This window comes from Haliaeetus albicilla, chromosome 4, assembly GCF_947461875.1.
Source record: "Haliaeetus albicilla chromosome 4, bHalAlb1.1, whole genome shotgun sequence".
Taxonomy (NCBI): Eukaryota; Metazoa; Chordata; class Aves; order Accipitriformes; family Accipitridae; genus Haliaeetus; species Haliaeetus albicilla.
In genome coordinates, this window is record NC_091486.1 from 30,944,417 (window position 1) to 30,966,774 (window position 22,358).

The 22,358-nt window shown below is 40.3% G+C and overlaps 1 protein-coding gene across 3 annotated transcripts in view; it reads right to left on the reverse strand.

The window, feature by feature from the left end:
* The window catches only part of BMPR2 (bone morphogenetic protein receptor type 2), a 113,638-nt gene extending 93,856 nt beyond the window's left edge, over positions 1 to 19,782 (reverse strand). For 2 of the 3 annotated variants that reach the window (XM_069781736.1, XM_069781737.1), the window contains exon 1: positions 18,598 to 19,782. In XM_069781736.1, the coding sequence (XP_069637837.1) occupies positions 18,598 to 18,673 (76 nt within the window). In that variant the 5' untranslated portion in view covers positions 18,674 to 19,782. The remainder of the gene's footprint in view (positions 1 to 18,597) is intronic. The other variant, XM_069781735.1, reaches the window with a different exon arrangement.
* Between the last annotated feature and the right edge of the window lie 2,576 nt (positions 19,783 to 22,358).

The following is a 22,358-nucleotide window of genomic DNA, read 5'->3' on the forward strand; positions in this document are numbered from 1 at the left end:
GAATTCTATTATTCTTTAGCATTCATGAGGATAGCAGTAGCAGGAAATATTTGCTTTAAAGAAAATAAAAGCTTATAGATGTTTCATTAAAGAAAGTGCCCATCCCTGGCAAGGCTTTATTTTTCACATGAGAAAGGACGATGTGTAGTTCTAATATTTAACTGAACAGAGAGATTCAAATGCTTCAAATGTCTGGTTTTAAGACACAATTCAGCTACTTCAACAGCCAGCTTATATTTGTATTCAGTAGTATTTAGAGAATTACATCAACAAACAAAAATGTTAAGATACAATGTATTTTTAATTAATTGGTTCACTGCAGATTCTTCTGTTTGGTAGCAAACAAAACTACATACAAGGGAAACAGAGCTGAGAGAAGGAACGTTTTCATATTATGGCAGACAGGTAATTACACACAAACTGTGTGCATGTGTCAGGCTAATATCAGAAGTCAACTAATTAGATTTACTACAAAATCTACAAAGACTTTAAGCAGGAAACAATTCCTCTCTGTCCAACCTCTTCCAGTGACTAACTGAAATTTAGTATTTTTTTTCATATGCTTAAAGAGGTCTTTATTACATATGCTCTTGTGAGAAGGATTCATTCTTCACACCAGTCTAGTGCCTAAAGCTTCAGCCATTCAGCCTCAGAGGAAAATTAGGAAGGAAAAAAGTTTATCTCCAATTATATTATCAGCATTCTTGCACCTCACTAGCATTTCTTGTGCTTCCAAAGCAGTAAATTATTGAAATAACCTTTTCTCTTACGGATCTCTTATCTTTTCATCTACGAACCTATACTATAGCATACCTTCTTCTATTTTCATCCACTATTCATCTGCATGACACAACAGATTTCAACACTTTTAATTCTACTGTACTTTTTCATTAATACAGTTTGAAATCTGCACCTAGTTAGCATCTTTCTCCCCCAGTAAAGAAACTATAGGTCAGTGTTCACGGTCCATTCATTATGGTTTTAGCACAGCAACAGTGTAAGGTTTGGCAACTAGCGTATTTTAGTTCAGGAATTTAATAACACTACATCCTCATTTTTTGAACTTGAATGCTAGAAGTTCCAACTGCCCAAAGATGACCTAAAATGTTGTCTCCTAATTCCAAAGTCACTAATTTTAAGACCATAATCATCCTGCTCTCTCTCACAGAACAAGCCTGAAGAAAATTTACAAGGCTCACCATTAGCAAAAGTAACAGCTGTTACAAATAGGAAAGGAATGGAAATCAGTTGGTTACAAGAAAAAAATAGCTGCAACTACCTTAAAGTTTTGTCATAGTATGTATAGCTTAAAATTCACCAAACTGTGCTGAGAAATTGGCAATATCTGAGTAAATCCACTTTTATTCTCAGATAGTAGCCCACTGGATTCCCTCACACTAAACTTACTACATGAGGTATGAAAAATTAACAGCTTCAGAAAAGGTTAACAGAAAACACTCTTAGGGTTTCATGTGCTCGTTCAAATGTCCTTTGTGTCTAGGAGTTTCTTAAAATCTACAGGGAAAGCAGGGCTCAGAGTAATTTTACATATATTAGTATTAGACACCAAAACATTCCCGCAACATAATTGGATAATGGTAAGTCTCAAATTACCTCTTCTTTCTCCTACATAGGCAGAACAGGCACTTGGAGAACATTTGACAGAAGAGAGAAAAAAAGTGAAAAAACACAAAGGAAATACACAAAGATGAAAAAAGGAAATAAGAGTAATGAAATTTCAGCAATGTGTTCATGTCTCTACACTTTGTTTTTTCTTGCAATAAAAAAACCAAGGATACTCACTGTAGAAAGAAAAGAAAAAAAAAGGTTACATAGGGAATGTTATAGTTTACTGCTGCTTCTAAGAAATGCAGTGAAAGCATGTCAGAGACACCTGGATTTGCTACTTTAGATATAGATACAGCTAAAGATTAAAAATTCACTTTCATCTAAAATAAGGAACATCCACTATGTGCCTACCAAATAAGCACCACATTTTTGCTGAATCATTAAAATATATTCACATACTTGGGCAATTGTACACACTACCAAAAAACCTATTTAGTCATTTGTTCAGCTCTCTTAGCTGTTTATTAAACTTCACAGGAGCAGCTCAAACAGACAAAGAGAATGAGTGGATGATACAAAACAACAGCTATTTGGAATCTGTGGCCTCCTTGGGGTAACAAGTTGAAGAAATTGAGAGGTCAGGAATGATTATAAAAAAAATCAGTTTAACTAAGCAGAATTCAAACAGCAGTAAGATAAAACACTCCAAAATATATTTCAAATTAAAATGTTTTTTCTTTTAAACTACTGGTATAGAATTGAAACAGAGCAGTTAACAGCGGTAAGAAATTAATAAATGCATTTCTAAACCTTCTGAAAACAAAATTTCATTAAAAATATGGTATCTAATAGTTGTATGTTTTGAAATAAAATCACCACCTTTCACAACTTTCCTCTGTAACTGTAGTTTTAATAAGTACATTGCTTTCACAACCAGCTTTCAATTATGAGATGTCTCAAAAAAACATCAGCTTGGGATCGTAATGAAAGAAGCCCAAAACGGTGAAGTGGACAACAATGGACGGAAGCCAGCAAACCAGATATCTGTTCCTCTTTGCTGGTGGCATGCTAAGCAACAGTGAGATACTTCATCTCACTATGGTCCTCCTTCCATCCATTGTCTATATAGTTTTAAGTACTCTGATGCTTTTTCTCATTACAATCACAGTTAGGCCTCAATGTTTTGGTTTTTTCTTTTTTTCCTTTTAAACATCTGTACTGCAATAATCAGTGGTGTACGCAGCACAAGTTCTCAAAACACAACTGGTGTCTCAGAACAGAAAATCCAGGGAATGAGACTTGTCTCCAGCTCCCAACAACATTTATGGCAACTTAGACAATTGCTTAGAGGGGAAAAGCAGCTATTTTTAACTATCTTGCTTAGTGGCTGCACTTGAGGGAGGCTCCCATTTCCTTTCTTCATCTTATGTAGCCATAACTACTATTTCCTTTTCCCTCAGCTGCTTTTACAAAATATGTGAGCTTGCAGCTTGCAACAATGCACTGTCTTCAATACTGTCACAGGTTCAAAGCAAAAGCCGAATACTGCTTCCAAACCAACTTCTGCCCTGAAGGGCAGCAGGCAACTTTACCTTTGAATGCATCTATTTCTGTTCCACACAAAAATAGCAAGCCTGAATTAGGTAAGGCGCTGAACATGAACCAGCAGGCCAGGCAGGGGATCCAGATTTAAGCTGCTGGTGTTTAATGCTGCTGGTGCTCCCACTAGTAAGTGCAAAGGGGATGCAGCTCTCACACAAATGTATTTTGACTGTGCTGCTTAAGCACCAGTACTTGGTGTGATCATTTGCAGTTGAGACAATTTAACTCAAGCACAGGAATCTGTAGAGACCAACAGCACTGTATGATTTGTCAGCTCCTAATGACCAAAAGCAAATATTAGGTGGATCATTAAAGAGGAATTTAAGAGCTTCTATCTAGGACTATCACTGCTAAAGACCTAGCTAACTCTGACTCTAGTTTAATTCTGTTTATTTTAAAGCTATGAGAGGTTTATTATCATATGCTAAAACAAGTCTTCTGCACTCCTTAATGGAACTGGATAAATGCTACCATATGCCAGGTATGGGACAGGAGAGAAGAACTCTTATCTTCTTCCTCAAACGGAGACATTTGAGATGAGGACAGTCTTTGTATTCACATTTGTATACATTTGGTGAATAAAAACCGGAAGGATAGGAAGGGCAGAGCAAGCAAAGGCTACAGTGGTGCTAAGCTAACTTCCAAAGCCTGATCTCATCAGTCTTGCACAATACAACTCTAAAAACAAAGACAAGAATTCAAACTGCTAGCAAAACTACAAGGAAAGGTATCCGCTACCACACTAATGACTAGATATAGATCTCCAAGAGAGCATGATGACTTTCTTTTTGAACTGTCACACCCTCCCTCCCCTGCCATGCAGTAGTTGACAACATTGAGAATAATTTTTGGTTTTCTTCTACACATAGTGAAAAAATATATTACCAGCTTGCCTTTCAAAAGTCCTGGAACCCTCTAATAAAATGCACTATAGGAGAAATAGTTTGGAAATATGTGGCTTGGAACCTGTATATTCCCCAAGGACTAGAATAGCCCTTTATGCAATTTTACCCTAACTGCCCCCCTCCCCAAATCCTAACCAAAGCTTCATATAATCCTTCCAAAAGCATTATTTAAATATATATCTGAAATCACTTCCTTAATTACTCACTCAAGCTCATGCGTGTTTAAAAGTAGTAGATGAGCCACCTCTCATGGGCTATACTGAGCCAAGCTTATGTAGGCAATGACTGTCCTATACTGCCTCTAATCTCACCCCACTGCATTTGCCCCAGAACAAATTATACATTCACAGAGGATCTGTCATCTGTCAGTCAAGATTCTCAGAGTTTGTGTTCTGCAAGACAAAAAAAGTAAAAAAACAAAAGAGCTCCACTTTTAGAAAGCATACCAGAAGAGTCAGGAAAGCTAAGCATTCCTTTAGGGAAGAATAAAGTTCAGTCTTTTGCACTTCCTTTATGCATCCCAGTTGATCTGAACACTTATCAAAGATCTCTTTTTAGATACATGACACAACTCATTTCTTTTCATTAAAGCAAAGAAATGCATAAAACAGCATTGTTCAACTTGAAATAAAAATGCCTTTTTAAAATAACTGAAAAAAGGGGAATAAGTGAAAATGAAAAAGAGAGAGCATCAAGAAAGAAGCACACTTGAAGAACCACCTCCAAATTGGGGGATATAGCATCCAAGGGGAAGAGAGAAGCAGGAAGGTCTGCAACTGCCAAAGTCTATTCTCTGCAAGAACTTGAAATTACTCCATCTTCCATCAAATGAGGCAGAGATCCTGCAGAGAAAAATACTTTATAAAAACTGTCATAATTATGTACAAAGCAGCTGAATTAAGGTCAGACAGACAGTCATAATAATGACTTTTTTTGTTTTATATGACTGATTTCATGTTTGTTTTCAACGTTCTGCTTTTAGGTAACTTTTTAGGTGACTTTTGCTGGTGAAAACAAAACTATAGAATTATGCTCATCCTCTGCTAAATACAACATTTGCAGCTTCCCTTCTTTAAGTGCTCCACTTGCATCTTAAACTGAGGAAGGATTATCATCTCCTACTCAAGCAGAACAATTGGCGAGGGAGAAGCAATGATGTCCACAAAGCCAGATAAGATAAAATACAAAATTACAGTGGGAATTTAGTTACTTTACCCTGCAGCAACTTTGCATGTGGATGCTCACAACTTCCTTCCAAGAGCCATCTTACACTTATTGCAGGTTAGGAGCACGCACAGAGGCAATCAAAGCAAAGCAGTTGGCAAACTATTTAGTTTCTATCTGAACTGATCATGTTCCCTTGCATCTCTTTGCTCATGAGTTCCTAACATTTATCCTCAAGCTGTCAAGGTGTATCTCACTGCTTGTGCCTCTTATGCTATCAGGGGCATCTGCTACTCACTGTTTGTCCTCAGATCACCAAGAAAACTTGAAAATACCTTTCCACGCTTTCCTTAATAGCTCCACCATTTTTCCCCTCAGCAGTCCTCCCCAACCAATTCTGGTAGTGTCTACGTAGAAATCAAGCTAACAAATCCACCAGAACTAATTAAACTGGGCTCAACTTGTGCTACATCACATTTTACCTTTGAATTTTTATATGCCTTAGAAGTAGACACATGCCCTCTACAGAAAAAAAAAGAAAAGAGGAAAAAAGAAAAGAGGAAAAAAGAAAAGAGGAAAAAAGAAAAGAGGAAAAAAGAAAAGAGGAAAAAAGAAAAGAGGAAAAAAGAAAAGAGGAAAAAAGAAAAGAGGAAAAAAGAAAAGAGGAAAAAAGAAAAGAGGAAAAAAGAAAAGAGGAAAAAAGAAAAGAGGAAAAAAGAAAAGAGGAAAAAAGAAAAGAGGAAAAAAGAAAAGAGGAAAAAAGAAAAGAGGAAAAAAGAAAAGAGGAAAAAAGAAAAGAGGAAAAAAGAAAAGAGGAAAAAAGAAAAGAGGAAAAAAGAAAAGAGGAAAAAAGAAAAGAGGAAAAAAGAAAAGAGGAAAAAAGAAAAGAGGAAAAAAGAAAAGAGGAAAAAAGAAAAGAGGAAAAAAGAAAAGAGGAAAAAAGAAAAGAGGAAAAAAGAAAAGAGGAAAAAAGAAAAGAGGAAAAAAGAAAAGAGGAAAAAAGAAAAGAGGAAAAAAGAAAAGAGGAAAAAAGAAAAGAGGAAAAAAGAAAAGAGGAAAAAAGAAAAGAGGAAAAAAGAAAAGAGGAAAAAAGAAAAGAGGAAAAAAGAAAAGAGGAAAAAAGAAAAGAGGAAAAAAGAAAAGAGGAAAAAAGAAAAGAGGAAAAAAGAAAAGAGGAAAAAAGAAAAGAGGAAAAAAGAAAAGAGGAAAAAAGAAAAGAGGAAAAAAGAAAAGAGGAAAAAAGAAAAGAGGAAAAAAGAAAAGAGGAAAAAAGAAAAGAGGAAAAAAGAAAAGAGGAAAAAAGAAAAGAGGAAAAAAGAAAAGAGGAAAAAAGAAAAGAGGAAAAAAGAAAAGAGGAAAAAAGAAAAGAGGAAAAAAGAAAAGAGGAAAAAAGAAAAGAGGAAAAAAGAAAAGAGGAAAAAAGAAAAGAGGAAAAAAGAAAAGAGGAAAAAAGAAAAGAGGAAAAAAGAAAAGAGGAAAAAAGAAAAGAGGAAAAAAGAAAAGAGGAAAAAGCAGCCCTTTCCTTGGAAACCTGGTTTGAAAAAGTCAAAGCCCACTCTACTACTCCTCAATTACAGGAGGGAGATGAGTCTCTGATAGCATTTATTAATACTTTTTGCAATAAAAGTGTACTTCAAACTTCCTCCCACCTCAACTAGATAACAAGCTTTTCCTTCAGTCTAATGTAATTAACTGTCCAGCACTTCATTAAACCATCTTTCAAAAAGCACCACCCCTATGAAATGAGAAGAAACCAACATTCTGTAATCCAGGCAGCATCCTTTCAAGTCAAGACCCTTAACTCTAGGAAGAGTATTGCCGGTGATCACACGGAGCTCTTGACTTGCCTTTCTGTGTGCCCACCACAGCACATGCTTTAGCTGCAAGGTCACTTTTAAGAAGGTGATGAGCCCTCCTTGTTTGTTACAGGATGAATGATGCTCTGTCTAGACTGAAACTTGATGGAATGCAGTTACCTCTGCACCTCCTATTCCCACACTTCATGGAAGTGAAGCAAGCCCCAGTGTTATCAATTAAGCACTGAAACTAACCGCTTTATGTAATTGCCACAAAGGAATTTACTATGAGATTCCATCACACACGTCATCCTCATTTGTTATTATATATTTCAGCTAAAAGTAATAACTCTTTGTATGTGGCATTCCTAGATTATTTTAAACTATTTAGTTGCAATTATATGTTGAAAGCACATGTCAGTAACATAAAGGTAAATTGATTACATGCTTATTCTAACCATCCTAAAAAGAAAAAAACCAAGGGCAGACAAGGGTGGGCAAATCTAGGGAAAGAATTAAGATACAAATACGTTGTCCTGTAATAACACTGAAAAACATCCAGCCAGGATGTCTAGTTTTATCTGGAGAAGCAAGGATATTGCAATAGGCTTACTTCTCAGTGTTTCCTCACTAAAATGCCTGATCTCCAAAATCTCTGTCAAGTTCAAAGAATTAACTGTAAATCTGTACATTTTTCAAATTAATAAAGTATTCAGAACATTGGAATACTAAAAAGGCTGGGGGGGATTACACCAGCATCTTGTATAATAAGCATCTGAAAACAGAATATAACTGCACTGAACTTCATTGTCCCAAAGTGATTCTGGTTTTAAGCTTATAGCATGAACACAAAAATACGTGAAAAAAGCAATGTTGAGAGGCTCATAACTGGCATCACGTCAGCACAGAAAAGGAAAAGTGACTTACTTAAATTTCCATTTAAATGCAGAACATTCACATAAATTTTCATTTTCCCCTCAGTAATCAGATACAGAAGACAAGTTAACTGATACAGTAAGAAGTTCAGTATTTAGAATTATCTTGATTAACTTCAATTAGAAGCCTGGCTAAAGGCTATTGACATCTTTTGCTTGGTTTTTATTTTGCATTATATGCATGAACGTATTGCAGAAGACTGGAAGTGATATATAACAGCGTCATTAAATATACATCGAATCCTCGTGTCTGAAAACTATGGATTTAAGTACATTTTAAGATTTGAAGTTGGCAGAAAAGATACCATATGCACGACAAATATATGAAACCTGCCACCAACGAGGAGCCATATCTTGTCTTGTTGGTAGTAAAGCAACATTAAAACATAGGTACTATTTGTAAAACTCCACAGCCATTCAATCGTTTAAATTAAGCATTACTTAAGACACTGCACTGATTTTCACAAATATTTAACAACAATTTTATGGAAGATTAATCCTAACCAAATGCAAGGAGGTAAAGTCATAAAAAGGATTGAGATTCTATGCAAATTCTCACTTCCCTTAGTACAACTGTGGATTATTCAGGTTCTTTGTATAAAAATATGCTCAGTAAAGTTCTGCACTATTGCCACATAAAAACGTTTTTTAAAAGTTAAAATTTTAGTTTTCATCTGTTCCTTTACACTCCTACCAGTTCAAACAAAAACCCATTGCTACTGTTTTGATGGGTACTGGCTACACACAGCACAGTTCAGACACAATTCTGGGGGACATATTCTGGACTTACTGGCAATTCCAGGTGCTTTCTCACTCAGCTAGTGCAAGCTTCCTTCTGTAAAAGGACATACAGGAGTAAGAGTGCAACACACACTGCCCTGTGTGCTACACACAATTCACAATTCTTCCCAATTGGTCGCCCAATTTTTAATGAGAACCTTAATTAACTGTGGAGCTTTTTGACTTTTTCCGCCTATCTTCTTCCCTTGTTATTGGAACACCAACTCCATTCACAGTTTTGTTTACACCACGTTAAAAGCCCATTCTTTATTCCTCTGCATGCCTTATTATGTTCTCAGCTCAGCTCTTTTGTTACTAACCCTTCTGCCACCCTTCCAAAACCAGTCGAGAAAATCAAGTTGCTGTCCATGATATCACTCTGACAATATCTGCCTCCTTTTGCAGAACCTCACTTGCTTGAAGTTGAAGGACTTGTTTTGGTGACTGCTTCAAAGTACCTTATCTGAATAGTTGCTTTCACATTTAACTCTTCCATTCCTCAGCAGGACCCAATTCAACCTCCCTTTTACTACATTCCCTCTTAAACACCTCTAGGCTTCCTCAGAATATGCTTGCCAGTCTCATATATTATGGCACTACTTATTATTCAGGTGTCTTAGGGCCTCACTGCTTTTTTTCCCTGCACATGGGAAAGGGAAAAGAAAAATATTCTTGCATTCTCAAAGTGAAACCATGAAGTTGTTTGAGTTATTATATTATTATTGTATCACTAGTCTTCCTTATTTTACACACCTTCTCCCCATTTTTTAAATTCATTTACTACATTGTGTCATATTTGGACTGCATATTCCTGCGCCCAAAGGCCACATCTTCAATTTTAAGTAGCATTATACAGTCTGCATACAAATTACTAAAATAATAGTCAGGGGTTTATTTGTTTTGCACACAAACATTCTATTCCACTACTTCTTAAAATAAGGGAAGCTAAATTTGCTGACAGCTTCATTAATGGTACTACTTCTCTGACAGGAAACAATAAAAGCAAAGAAAGTCTCTATTTGCCATTTAAGATATCTAAGTTTGTACTGAAAAATTCAGGAAAAAATATTTACTAAATTCTTAGCTAAAACAATGTTAAACAACTGTGGCCAAATAATTGTGTTCTGCTGCAACAGCATTAACTACTATAGACTAAATTTAACTAAAATTTAATTAGGCCAGAGTCATCTTAGTATGACTAAAAGAGAAATTATTTAACAGGTCCTGGTAGAATCTGGATGTAATTAATAAGTGTAAAGTTTACCAGTCACACAAAATAAGCTGTTTAGAAGGACTTTTTGGAAATCAAGAACACCAAGCAAACAGCTAATTTGCTAATATTAAAATATTAGGTTTTAGCAGTGAAGCAGATTGGTATGCTCGAATGTTGGTAACATACTGAGTACGTAAAGATATATACACATACAGACACACACACACATACATGTATTACAAGTCATCTTCACTGTACCTATGCAATACACACTAGAATCAGGGATTTGCATGTTCTATACAAAAAAGTTTACAGAGAGATCCAAATACTGCGGCAGTGGGCATGAGAAATTATTTACCCTACTGTTTCCACGTCTTTTTTTCACTCATTTAGATTCACGGAGTCATTCATCCCAGCCTGCAAAGCAGAGTAAGAATAGCACAGAACGCTGGAACAAGTTCTTCCACTTCTCAGCCGAGTCCTACTCAAATACCAGCAGCAAGCCCTGCGAGACAGGAGCGTGCGCCCTGACCCAGCGCTTGTCTCCTGTTACAGCTGGCAGAGCCCAGGCCTGTGTGGGGCTATTTCCATCATGGCAACTGCTCCAGCTACAGCTCCCTGGCCAGGGACATTACAGCTAGAAGTAAAGGAAAAGAACCTTAAACATGCAAACGTAGGAAACCGACACCGTGGTGGCATCCAGACGAACTTCATTACAGGGTTCCTTTTAGCCCTCTCTGATTGCAACTGAAATTATTTTAATATAGAAAGATTGTTCTTGGCCTAAGTGCCTGCTTTGCATACATATGGTGGTGCCACAGTCTAACTAAAAAGATACGTGCTACAATTTTCCTACTACAATCTTAGTTTTCTTCAGCTTACTATATTGGCTCTACCTATCATTCATATCTCAGACAGCTGAATATAATAAAAATTTATACTTAAGAACCGGTAATCATAAGAAAACCTAATCTTCAGCTAAGAAGGTCCCTTGTCTGCAAATAAATACAGAAAAATAACTTCTGGTTTTTAGGTTTTAAACAAATAAAAGGACTGGCAAAGTTCACAGCACACTAGCACATATCTACAGTGTATATTATGTCCGCATCAATATTTTTGCAACTTGGAAGATATAGGGACACAAAGCTGCCCAACTAAACCAGCTTTACTGACTGAAGGATAGCACCAGAAGGAAGGATTAATTTTCAAGTAGGTTCAGCAACAAACTAACTACAACAGAACCACTCCATCACCAACATAAGCAAAACACTTTTTAGAAATGGACAACTAAACATACCCCTTTAATACAATCATTGCTATAGAAAATAGCTTGAAGAGTAACATGACCCATTATTTTTCCTGATACATGTTTGTCAAGTCTAACAAATTTCAGAATGGCAAAGGATTGTGGATTAGCTTAAATTCTTGGAAAGCCTAATTAAGATTCTCTAAGATGGATGGTCAGAAATTTTGTTCCAAGTTTCTGTACCCATGCTGCTTTGGTTGCAGAAAGAAATTTTTTTATTTTTAACAGAAACCAAGCCAAACCAACTAAGTCTGATAAGGCAAAAGCAAGAGCAGCAGAGCATGTTTACACAGTCATTCTTGTCACTGAACTATGTTAAAGCTTCTCACACCAGGTAAACCTGACCTTTGTGACTTATGCAGAGGGAAATGTACTTCATGCCAAGTATGATCAGCTTGAGAGATGACACTGCCAACGCCCAATACTTTGGTATTAAGTGCTGCATTCTCTAATGTATAAATTAAGGAGCCCAATTAGCATACACGACCTACAATTATACTTTCAGTCATCTCAAAAAAAAAAAAAAAAGAGCCTCTTACCCATACTTTCTTACACCCATTCTGCTTACAACTCAAAATAGAAAAAGTATACATAGTAGAACAAGGAGCATAAATGTATTATCAGCTTTTGGCTAAACATAATAGCAAGAGCTGCTGTGTACCACTGCTAGCATTACCTAGCCCACTTGCCAGTAATAAGTCAGTACAGCAGCTCAGAGGTTCACTATACCACTAGCTGTGCCATTTTCTGCCATTTACTCCAACCCAGAAGGTGACAGACAGTACATGCCTTTCCATTACTCTGGCTTAACACAAATAATAAAACTGTTTTTCATGCACTTCACAGGTTTAAGCAAGTATAATACGTAACAGAAACATTCGAAGGGACCACAGGAAAGGCTAAGTTACAGCACCATTGAAAAAAAGATCATAAGGAAGTTTAATGTGTGGGATATCTGAACTAAAGCTAAGTGTATACACAGGACAGTCAATTAAATCCAGTTTTGAAAGTGTGAAAAACAATGCATACCATAAACTGCAAGTTACTCATACACACTGTGAAGTCGTAAATGGATGCTAGCCATTCAGTAAAGTGATTTGGGCATTGTTTTGGAAGTTCAGTTAAAAAAATTGCCTACTGCATTGTCTCAGGTTAAACACAAGTTGTTCCACAAGCAGCAGACTAATTGCCTATAAACATGCCCTTTCTCCCACACTTCTTACCGAACTCCCACCGCTCCCACAAAAGGGATCCCCAGTTCTCCCTGCTGAGTTAACAGAAGACAAAATATACTGTACTTAGTCCAGAAAGGTGTATGCACCAACACGCTTGCCAGCATTTCTGCACTGACTAGGCAGACAGTTTTAAGCAAAGAGAATTACATGGGCTGAGTTCTGCTCTGCTTTCCCCTTGGGAAAGCTCTGCCTAGGAATTGTCTCCTCTATTCTGTTCCTAATTTTCATGAAAACAGTAACAAATTAATCCCTTGAGACTTTTAGCATCTTTCACATATGGTTGAAATTGGCCATCAGATTCAGAAGTTAATGGTGGAGATGGAAGGGTTCGCAGATGGCAATGACTGTCTTCTGTGTCCATCGTGCCTATTTTTCCCTCCCTTTTCTCTCAGAAATAAGAAACAAAAGAGAAAATACAATATACTCAGCAATGCAGAAGGTAGACACCTTTAGATTTCAAACCAAAAAACATTACTTGATGCAAATCCAAGAAGGCAATTGACAAAACTGACACACCCCAATGACTTGGGATAAAACGCCATCACCACCCAAAACCCTTGTGGTTTCCAAACTTACGAGACTGAAGGAAAGGGAGGAGGGTAAAGGCATTATCTAAATGACTAGGTCTCTCATTCATTCTTACAAGAGAGAACAGATATCTTCAAAACTGCTACCTGTAACTACGCTTTCTTTATCTCCCCCAGCACAAAAACTTCATCCCGCCACACAAGTGCAGGCACTCCTTCTCCAAACAAGTCTGACAAATGTAAGACACCATCTCTGTCTCACTGTCTAATATGCCTTGGTTCTCATTCCACTGCAAACCAGACCGAATCCTTGATCCTTTCAAATCTCTCCTGTCCTGCTAGCCTTTCTTCGTCCTGGTCACAGACCCAGACTGACCTCTCCTATCAGATTCCACTCCTGCTACTCAGCCCAGCTCTGCAATTAACAGACACCCCTTGAGTCAGGAGGGCACCATCAGAAATGGAAATTTTAGGAAGAACCTAAGTTTTCAAAAGCAGTTTTTTAAAATTGCAAAAACTTCATTTTAAAACACTGATAGTCAACTCAAGCTTCCCGTGGCAAATTACCGTAGCCAAGGTTGGGACACTAAGCGTCAACATATGAACTTACCAAGACTGATGTTCCCTGGCAAAGATGTTCCTGTGTGTGTACTCCACGCTGTATGCTCAGATGTATTGCCACATATTAATCAAGGCATATCTTAAACAATCTTGCATTAGAACAGAAGGGGAAAAAACTGCTCCTGTTGCATTATGAAAAACATGATAATTAAGCCCTGTAACAGGACAGGCTACCTAGACAGGCTGTGAAATCCCTCTTCACTGGAGATTTTAGAGATGTTAGACAAACACTGTTATCTGTACTTATGCAACCAGACCATGGAGGAAACAGAATTCACTTCCAGCCTTACACTTCTGTGAACTTAACTTTCAAAGAAAGGAAAAAAAAAAGAAGAAAAAAAAAACAACAAAACAAACAACCCACAGAAAATCAGTTTGAGTACTGAAATGACGGTGTTTTGGAGAACAGTTCTTCTATTTCACTTATTTTTAAATTCAAATTCAAGCAGTGAGCAGTTCCACTAAGTCTATAGGCTTAATAAAATTAATACTTAAAACTGCCTGTAAGCTATGGACACATTCCTGTCCTACCCAACATAAAGCATCACCAAGCCTGCTTTATTCAGGGCATAAACATTTTGTTCTGAATGAAACTTTATACACCGCTTACACACAGCCCTGGCTGGTAAAGCTAGATTCTGCTCAGAAAATGACAGCACATGCTCATGGAGCAGACAGACTGAGTCCAAACACAATATACTCTAGTGACAGTAAGCCATGCACTCCATTGTGAGGAATAAAACATTTCTGAAGAACCTAACATACCAACTTTCTCATCCCTCTGGTCAGAAAGGCAGAGGAAGGTGGTATCTGCCAAGGAAACAATGCCACTGACTATACAGGGTACTGAGAAATAATGGAATATAAAAAGGCAGGGGGGACAATAATGTAAAAGTCAACAAAGAAATTATTTTTTTAGAGAAGTTCGTAATATGTGCTAGAGAGGTGTCATCAAAACAACCACTTTATATACAGTTCACCATAAGAATAATTACAAGAAATACAGTTATGCTTCCCTCTTTGTCCAGGGTGAAGTGAGGTTTGCCTTCCTTCATCAGCGAAGGATAGGCAGAGAATCTAGCCAACCTTTTACATGTGGTTCCTTTGAGGGTAGAACTATTCATACTGAAGCAAGGTATCTGTGTAATGTCTCAGGGCTTGAAATTTGGGCTCCTTGGCCATCAGATGAGTGCAGCTTCCATTTCCTCACAGGCTATGCCTACACTGCCCAGTGCGGTACAGAAGTACTGAAGTTCACTTGGAAACTGGAAGCAGCTTATATGAGATATCACAGAGGTTCATACAGGCTGATCTACCTAATGGAAGAAAGGCTTTTCTCAGCAGGGTGAATGGCTCAGTGCAGCATCCTGAGCTTTCACAGCTACACTATTTCTTTACACAACTAGACAGTTAATGAAGCCCTAGTCTGGCATACACACTACACTTGTACATGTAGTCATCCATCAAGCGTACCAGTCATGCCCCTCAAGCAAACAGTCTGTTTCCATCTGCTAGGCTAATATTTCTGAGACAGCTCCCAAGCCAAACAGAAAAATAAATTTAATTTTTAGATCACATCTGAATGAGCCATAAACAACGGGTATAGCTCAAGTAAAGAAGTAGACATTGGGGTGCAGATAGGTTTAAAAAAACCTGTTTAATATGCAAGATACATAGAGTCAGTTACTACGCTGAATTAGAAGAACTGAGTTGAATAGCCAAAGGAGGCTCTTCCTCATATCAAACAATTGATATTTCAAATAAATTATGTTTAGACACTAAAGTAACTTTAACAGGCAAGACAGAATTGGATAAAGATGCTTCAGTTCACTCATTTTAATTAATAATTAAAATGATCATTAAAAAAAATACTTCAATCTCTATCCAATTCCATTCACACTGAAAATTTTGCAGCCCTGTTGAAACGCATAGATACATACTCATGGAAAGATTCCCAAAGATAAAAGGATATTCTGTTTGCTTTAATTTTCACCTCATACTTTGCACAAATAATTTACACATTAGACAATGGAATGCTGTCTACCCTGGATATGTATAAAGAACGAAGAGTGGTTTAGTATTGCACATCACAGACAGCAAGCAAGTGAAATGAGGAAAGATTGTATCTTTAATATCAAGTCCATGTGAACACCCAAATAAAATTCTTTAGCAATATTGGGGAACAGCTCAAAGGTTCACCAACCACCTCTTCAGGCACAACCCTCACAATTAACACATCCAAATCATCTAAAATATAAGGGCATATAAATATGTCTCATAGTTCTAAACAAAAGATTTAGAAAGAAGTATTTCAAGTCATTTCAGAAATAAAGATCAAAATGGCACAAACCATTTTTTTCCAATATAACTTCTTAAACCTCTCAAATTTTTACCTAAGACTAGTATCCATAAAATGCCCTTACTGTAGCATTTGTCTTTACAAGGACTAATATATGATTTAAATACAAATTTACCAGACACCTGTGCAGAACTGGATTTTATGGAGGAAGCCGGTAGTATTTCCCCCCTAGTAATCAGCAAATTCTGCATCTAGAGCTAGTTCTTTATTATATCTTCAATTACAAAGGTGAAGGAAGAGCCACCTTCGTTCTTCATTCATATTCCAGATGACGAGTGAAACTGTCATCTACAACCCCACTGTAAGATTTTTTTTGTTGTCTCCTTTATGCATCTTCACATCTTTCCTTTCCTGCCCATACTAAGCCCAGGTCTTTGTGGAGCTCTCCCCAAGGAGGTCCAGATAGCCTCCTCCACACAGAAACTAACAAATCTGTTATGAAAATACTTTCCCTCTGACACCATGATTTTGCATTTAGAAACACTCAGTTCTATACACTGCTGAGCTATAGTATCCATTTGCTAATCAGAAATAAGAATTAATAGTGATTTTCAAAGCTACAAAGGCAGCATTTTCACTCTGATGGGAGCATACAGTTCATACTCTGGGGGAGGGGAAGAGAAGAAAGAGTGTTGGCTCTTTCATGAACATAAAAGGGCAGAATTACACATTAGTGTAGCTTCCCCATATATACACTTTTTTTTTTTCTGAAATGCAGTGTGAACTTAAAACCAACCATTAGTTACTTTAACTAAAGCTCAAATCATCCATGTAATTACTTTTACAGAGGATTATGACCAAGGTTTTTTTAAAATGTGGATTGTTGAAATTTCACAATTAAGAAATAAATCACAATGGGAAAATAGGTTCCTATTCACAAAACAACCAAACAAGCTGGCATCATTAATACCCTTTTAACAAGGCAAAACCAGAACTGAAATACTGGGAATGCTGTTGCCAGGTCAGTATTGAGGTGAATTGGCAAAACCATGCAAATGGGCTTGTACCGCACCTGCCCAGCCCTTGGCCTGGTTCAAATCCATACTCGCTCGTTCAGTAACCCTCCTCTCTCATCAGGGCAGAAGAATTAAAACTCCACTGAAGTTTTCACAATGGGGAAAAAAAAAGCCTACGTTTTTTAAAAATTATATTTGAAAGAAAAGTTGAGAGCTAGGCATTCTTGATTCATATGTGCCTTAATACCAGGACTGTTGACCTTCAGAAGTCCCTTCTTCCAGAAAAAAAGAAGAAAAAAGAAAAGAAAAACACTCTTCAAACTACCACAGAGAGACGCTGCAGACATCAATCTAAAATAATGGCAGTCAAAGGTCTGGATGATATAGGCAACATCAATCTTTTCATTTAAATATTTTCTCAAAAGAGACCTCTTAAAAAGCAGAAGCAAGAAAATCAGGGACTATCAGTCAGAGTGATGAAGAAACTCCCTAAACATGTATAATTTCCAGGATTTTCCTAATAATAACACCAAGTATCTTCAACTTTGACAAATAATCCAATTTTAAAACCTCACTGAAATGTAATATGGAACCTACCATCAGCTTGTTGGGTCATCTTAGCAAGATACAGCAATTTTCTTACAAAGATTGATTTATGAATTATACAGATCAGATTACAAAATAACACTAAAAAAAGCAAGCACTGCAAATTGGATCCCGATTACTAAAAAGACACCGAAGTCCTAGGCGTCTTCCAAAAGCACTGGAAAATGCATACTGCAAGAATTGGTATTAGTGCCTAACAAAGCTGGGTAACACTCAGAAGGCTCCAACATGCTGATCTGTCACCATGACAGAAAACCAAAGGATGCCAGACCAACACACACCTCTCTTGCAATATCACGACCAAACATCCTACATATCTGACACTGAGCTTCTGAGCAAAATTAAAAATAGGTCTAAAGTGTCCAAAAATATGAACAAGGATGCTCTTAGCATATATGCTTCCAACTTCTTGTTAAAAAAAAAAAAAGAGTACTCTTCAAGATCTTTCAGCATTCGTCAACAGTGTTTTTTATTACTGTTCTATAATCACAAGTGACAACAGAAGTAGCTAAATTTTTGCTTCAGATCTCTCCTCCAAAAAAAAAATATATACATTACAGTAAGTCTGTTATAAAACTACAGCACACGTTTAAGGCCCCTAAAAGCACGGACGCTGATAAAATTAAAAATGGCTGTGCCCAAAGATCCCACAGCAAAACAGGCACAGCTCTACTAACGATTAAAATATATATTAAAAATTCCTGCATTACCTTACAAAGGGCAAGGTATGCAAAGCAAAAAGATTATATATTTTTCCAAAACTGAACTAAGTTATTAGACAAGAGATGCAGATCTAGGCAAAGCATACGTCTTGAATGCAGGTCGAGTTCATTTACACAATAAAGCAGATTTTATTCTCCGAGAAACCTAACGAATCGGGATTTCAAAACTTTATCGGGCTTCGCCGCTGAAATAGATGCACACCACTTTTTAAGGAGACACAGATGTGCCCAAATACCAGCGGACCCCACCCCCCTTCCCTCTGCCAAAATGGCTAGTTCGTTACACCCACTGGCTACTTACCAGCCGCAGTGCTGAGCAGCAGGGTGGCACTGGAGAGCAAGAGCACCAGCACAAGGTGCTGCAGTGAGGCAGTCATACCTGGGGAAGCCAAGGATCGAGGCAGAAGGAGGGGAAGAAAAAAAAACAAAAAGAGGCGAAAAAAACCCCGCCGAGAGGAATTTCCTCCTTCTTTCGCACAGCCTTCCTCAACTGTCTCGGTTTACAATCCCGTGTGGAAAGGCAAATGGCAGATGAGAGGAGCCGTCTTCGCTCTTACTCCATTACACCCGCCCGCCTTCATGCCTCGGGAGTCGGCACCGCTCCGCGGACGCTGGGGAAGCGCCTGCTTCTGCCTCCCAGCCCCGAGGCATCTCCCCCCGCCGAGGAACGGCGGCACGCTCCCCACCGAGCTGGGAACCGAGCTTATTTCCCACGCAGCTTCACGATATCGAAGAAAGAGCCCGGTTGGGAAGGAAACATAATCCAGACGCGAGCCCGCGCCTACAGCAATGTCAGTCAGGGCAGCCCCCGTAGGCTGACCGAGGCGCGGAGAGCAAGCTCTACGGGCTTGCGGCAGAGCCGCGTCCCATCCCGTTAAAGGTCTCTGTCTTCTCGGTGCCTCACACGCCCGGGAAGGCGGCGGCGATCCCCTCAGTCCCTCCGCGGCGAGGCGCGACCCCCTCTGCTCTCACGGCGAGGGCTGCGGCTGCATCTCGGCCCATCTGTCTCCCCCGCCGGGCAGGCTCCACCGCGCACCCCCGGCCCCCCGCCCCCCACCACAGAAGCGACGCCACCCCCGGCCACCCCGACAAAGGTGGGGCCCGGAGCGCGGGGCGGCGGGAGGCGAGGCCCCTCCTCGGCGGCTCCAGCTGCGAAGGCACCCGGCTCCCCTCCGCGGGCGAGAGCGCGGCGGAGGCCCTTCCCCGCGCCGGGGGAAGGCGGTCCCCCCCCCCCCCCTCCTCCGCCTACCCTCCCCGGCTTTCCACAGCGCCAAGCAAGCCCCCGGCCCGGCCTCCTCCCTCAGGTCTACCGCTCGCCGCCGGCGGCCCGGGGAACGGCTCAGCCCCTCCGCGCCGCCAGCGCCCGCCCCGCGCCGGGCTCGCCGGCGAGGGGCAGCTCCGCGCCGCTCCGCCTCCTTCCCGTGCCCGCCGCCGGCTGCGGGCGGGAGCCGAGGGCCGGAGGTCCGCCCCCGCCGCGGCTCGCGCCCCCTCCCTCCCAACGGCACCAACGGCTCTCCCGGCTCCAGACACAAAGGGGAGTCGCTCCAACTGCCAGTCTGGGCGCCCGGCCCGCCGCGCCGCGCCACGCCCCCCCGCCGGCCAGGCCACGCCCCGTGCCCGCCGTCAGTGGCGGGGCCGGGCGGCGCCCCGCCCCCTGCCCGCCGCGCCCCGACCATAGAGGTGGGCCTCCAGGTAGGTAGAGAAGGGCCCTCTCGGGCAGAGGGCGGGGCGGCGACCCGCCCCGCCATGTTGTGGGAGGTGGCAGCGGCCGCCCCGGCGTCGGCTGGGGCTGGTAAGGCAAAGGGCACCGTCACGAGTAGGAGAGCTGGCGGCGAGGGGTGGCTTTGTGAGGTAGGCCCGGGCCTCGCCCCGCCTGGCGCGGGTGAAGGCTGCGACGGACCTTCCCGGGAAGGCCGCGGGCGGCCAGCGGCCACCCCCGGGCAGCCTGCGGGAAAAACGCCTGAGAGCCTGTCAGCGGGGAAGCGTGAGCTCAGGACTCACAAAACCGCCTTTAACAAAAAGCCTTTTGCTGGCCCTGAGGTTGCGTCAGCTTTGAACTCCGTGGCCTTCCTTTCAAAAACCCTGAAGCTTCTGCCTCGTCCTCCCCGTCCAGCCCCTGCCGTCCCGGTCCCTGCCGAGCTCTGCCACAGGCGCTGCCGAGGCGACCTGCTTCTGTCTCCCTTAGTCCACCCAGCTCGTGTGGCTTCAGCCACCTCGCTCTCCCAAGCAAAACCATTATCTGCCTCTTAAAGAGATTCTGAGATCTCAAAACAGAGATAAAGTTAGCCCACTGAGCTGTTCGTATGCTTTAACCTTTGCAATATTGCACAGGACCAAGGAGATTAATAGAGGCCAGCAGCTGATGGGAGAACTGCAACTGGAATGTAGCATCTGATGGTCCGGCCTAGCAAGGCTCTTTCAAACCAGTTTTACTGGGTGTAACATAGAAAAAGGTTCTTAAAAATATCCTGCACACAGAAGGCACCTTCATGTCAGGGCTTCTCCAAACGGTCAATTGTGGGAAATGCCTTCCTGTGCCTAAATGCCTACACTGGTTTCAAGAACGGGGTACAAGGAATACAAATTCAAAAATCCAATCCCACGCCTCAAAATACTAAATGCTACTGCATGAAATGGTGTGGTTGCAAATCAGTTATGATTTTAATGATAATAAAAGGCTTCTGCATAACTCCATGCCTCTTCACAAGCCGTAACAGGTGAAATAGGTGTAATCCGATTCTTGCATCATCAAGAGAATTATTAAATACATTCTAATAGGATTTTTATCATTGTAATGCTTTGGCCAGAGACACAGTTTGACATTCCTAGGGTCAAGCTGAGTTTATGTGGCTGATAGTTATAAACATGTTTTAAAAGTTTGTTAAAATATCTTTACTTCCAATCTATGCAGATCTAACATGGATATTGGTGAGAGACAGTAAAATACAGAATCCCAGATTGTAATATGTATTGCCACTTTCCAGAACTGCAACCACATGTTAACCACAGTATCCTTCCTGTTATTTGTGGAATGTGATCTGTCAAGAAATAACCTTTACATGAAAAAAAAAACAAAAAAACCAAAAAAACACTCCCCCGTGCCCGCCTCCCCCAACCCACCCAACAACAAACAGAATAGTTTTACCTCCAAGAGAGGTAAAAAAAAAAAAAAAAACCAGCACTGAGTATTTTTTGTGGGCCCAAAATCCAGCATTCTGTTCTGGTTCAACAAAGACACCAAATTCTGCAACATACCTTCTGCCCAGCTGTACCTACCAATAAAAGAAGCGAGATCTACTTTGTTCAGAGAAAACAAGAACCTAACTGTGTGGGTTGCACAGCACTTTCACTGTCTAGATGGTAAAAGAAAATTACTGTAATTGTTTATGACGTGTATCAAAACCTGCTCAGCCTGAAGTAAATGACAGAAGTCTTGCTTGTTTTAATGCTTCTAGTTTTGGCTCATTAATTAATACTGGGAGTCCTTCTCCACAAGAAATTGCACGAAACAGATATTCTGCCTTAAAATATTTACTTTTCTTTTTTTGCTCTGCAAAATGGACTGGATTTTTGTTCTGTGTTTTCCTAGAAAGAAGGAATAAGATGTGCCGGTTTTAATACAATTATTTCCTCTCAGTTTCACAAAAACCCAGCCCCTGATGAAGAAAACACCCTTGTGAAGGCCATGGGGCTGTGGATCTGCTTCATCTGAGCTTATATCAGGTCCTTCGACTAATTGCCCAGACTTGCAATCCCAGCAGTTTGCAAGATTTTTTCGTCCTTCCCTAACCTATTTTGAATTTTGCAAAAGCCCTTCTCCCCAAAGGCCAGGTCCCTCCTAGTCCAGTGTGACTGCAAAGTCTGCAAACGGCCCCTGGCCATGCACCGATGCCAGCTTGCAGAGCTGGAGCCACTGCACCCCTGTTTGTCTGGAGCTGGCAGGGCCAAGGAGGGGCTGACCCTTGCTTCACCACACAGATGTAGGAAGTAATCACTGCTGTCTAAGCACAGAAGCAGCTTCCTTTTCCCACGGTGATGGGAGGAAACCAGAGATCTAAACTG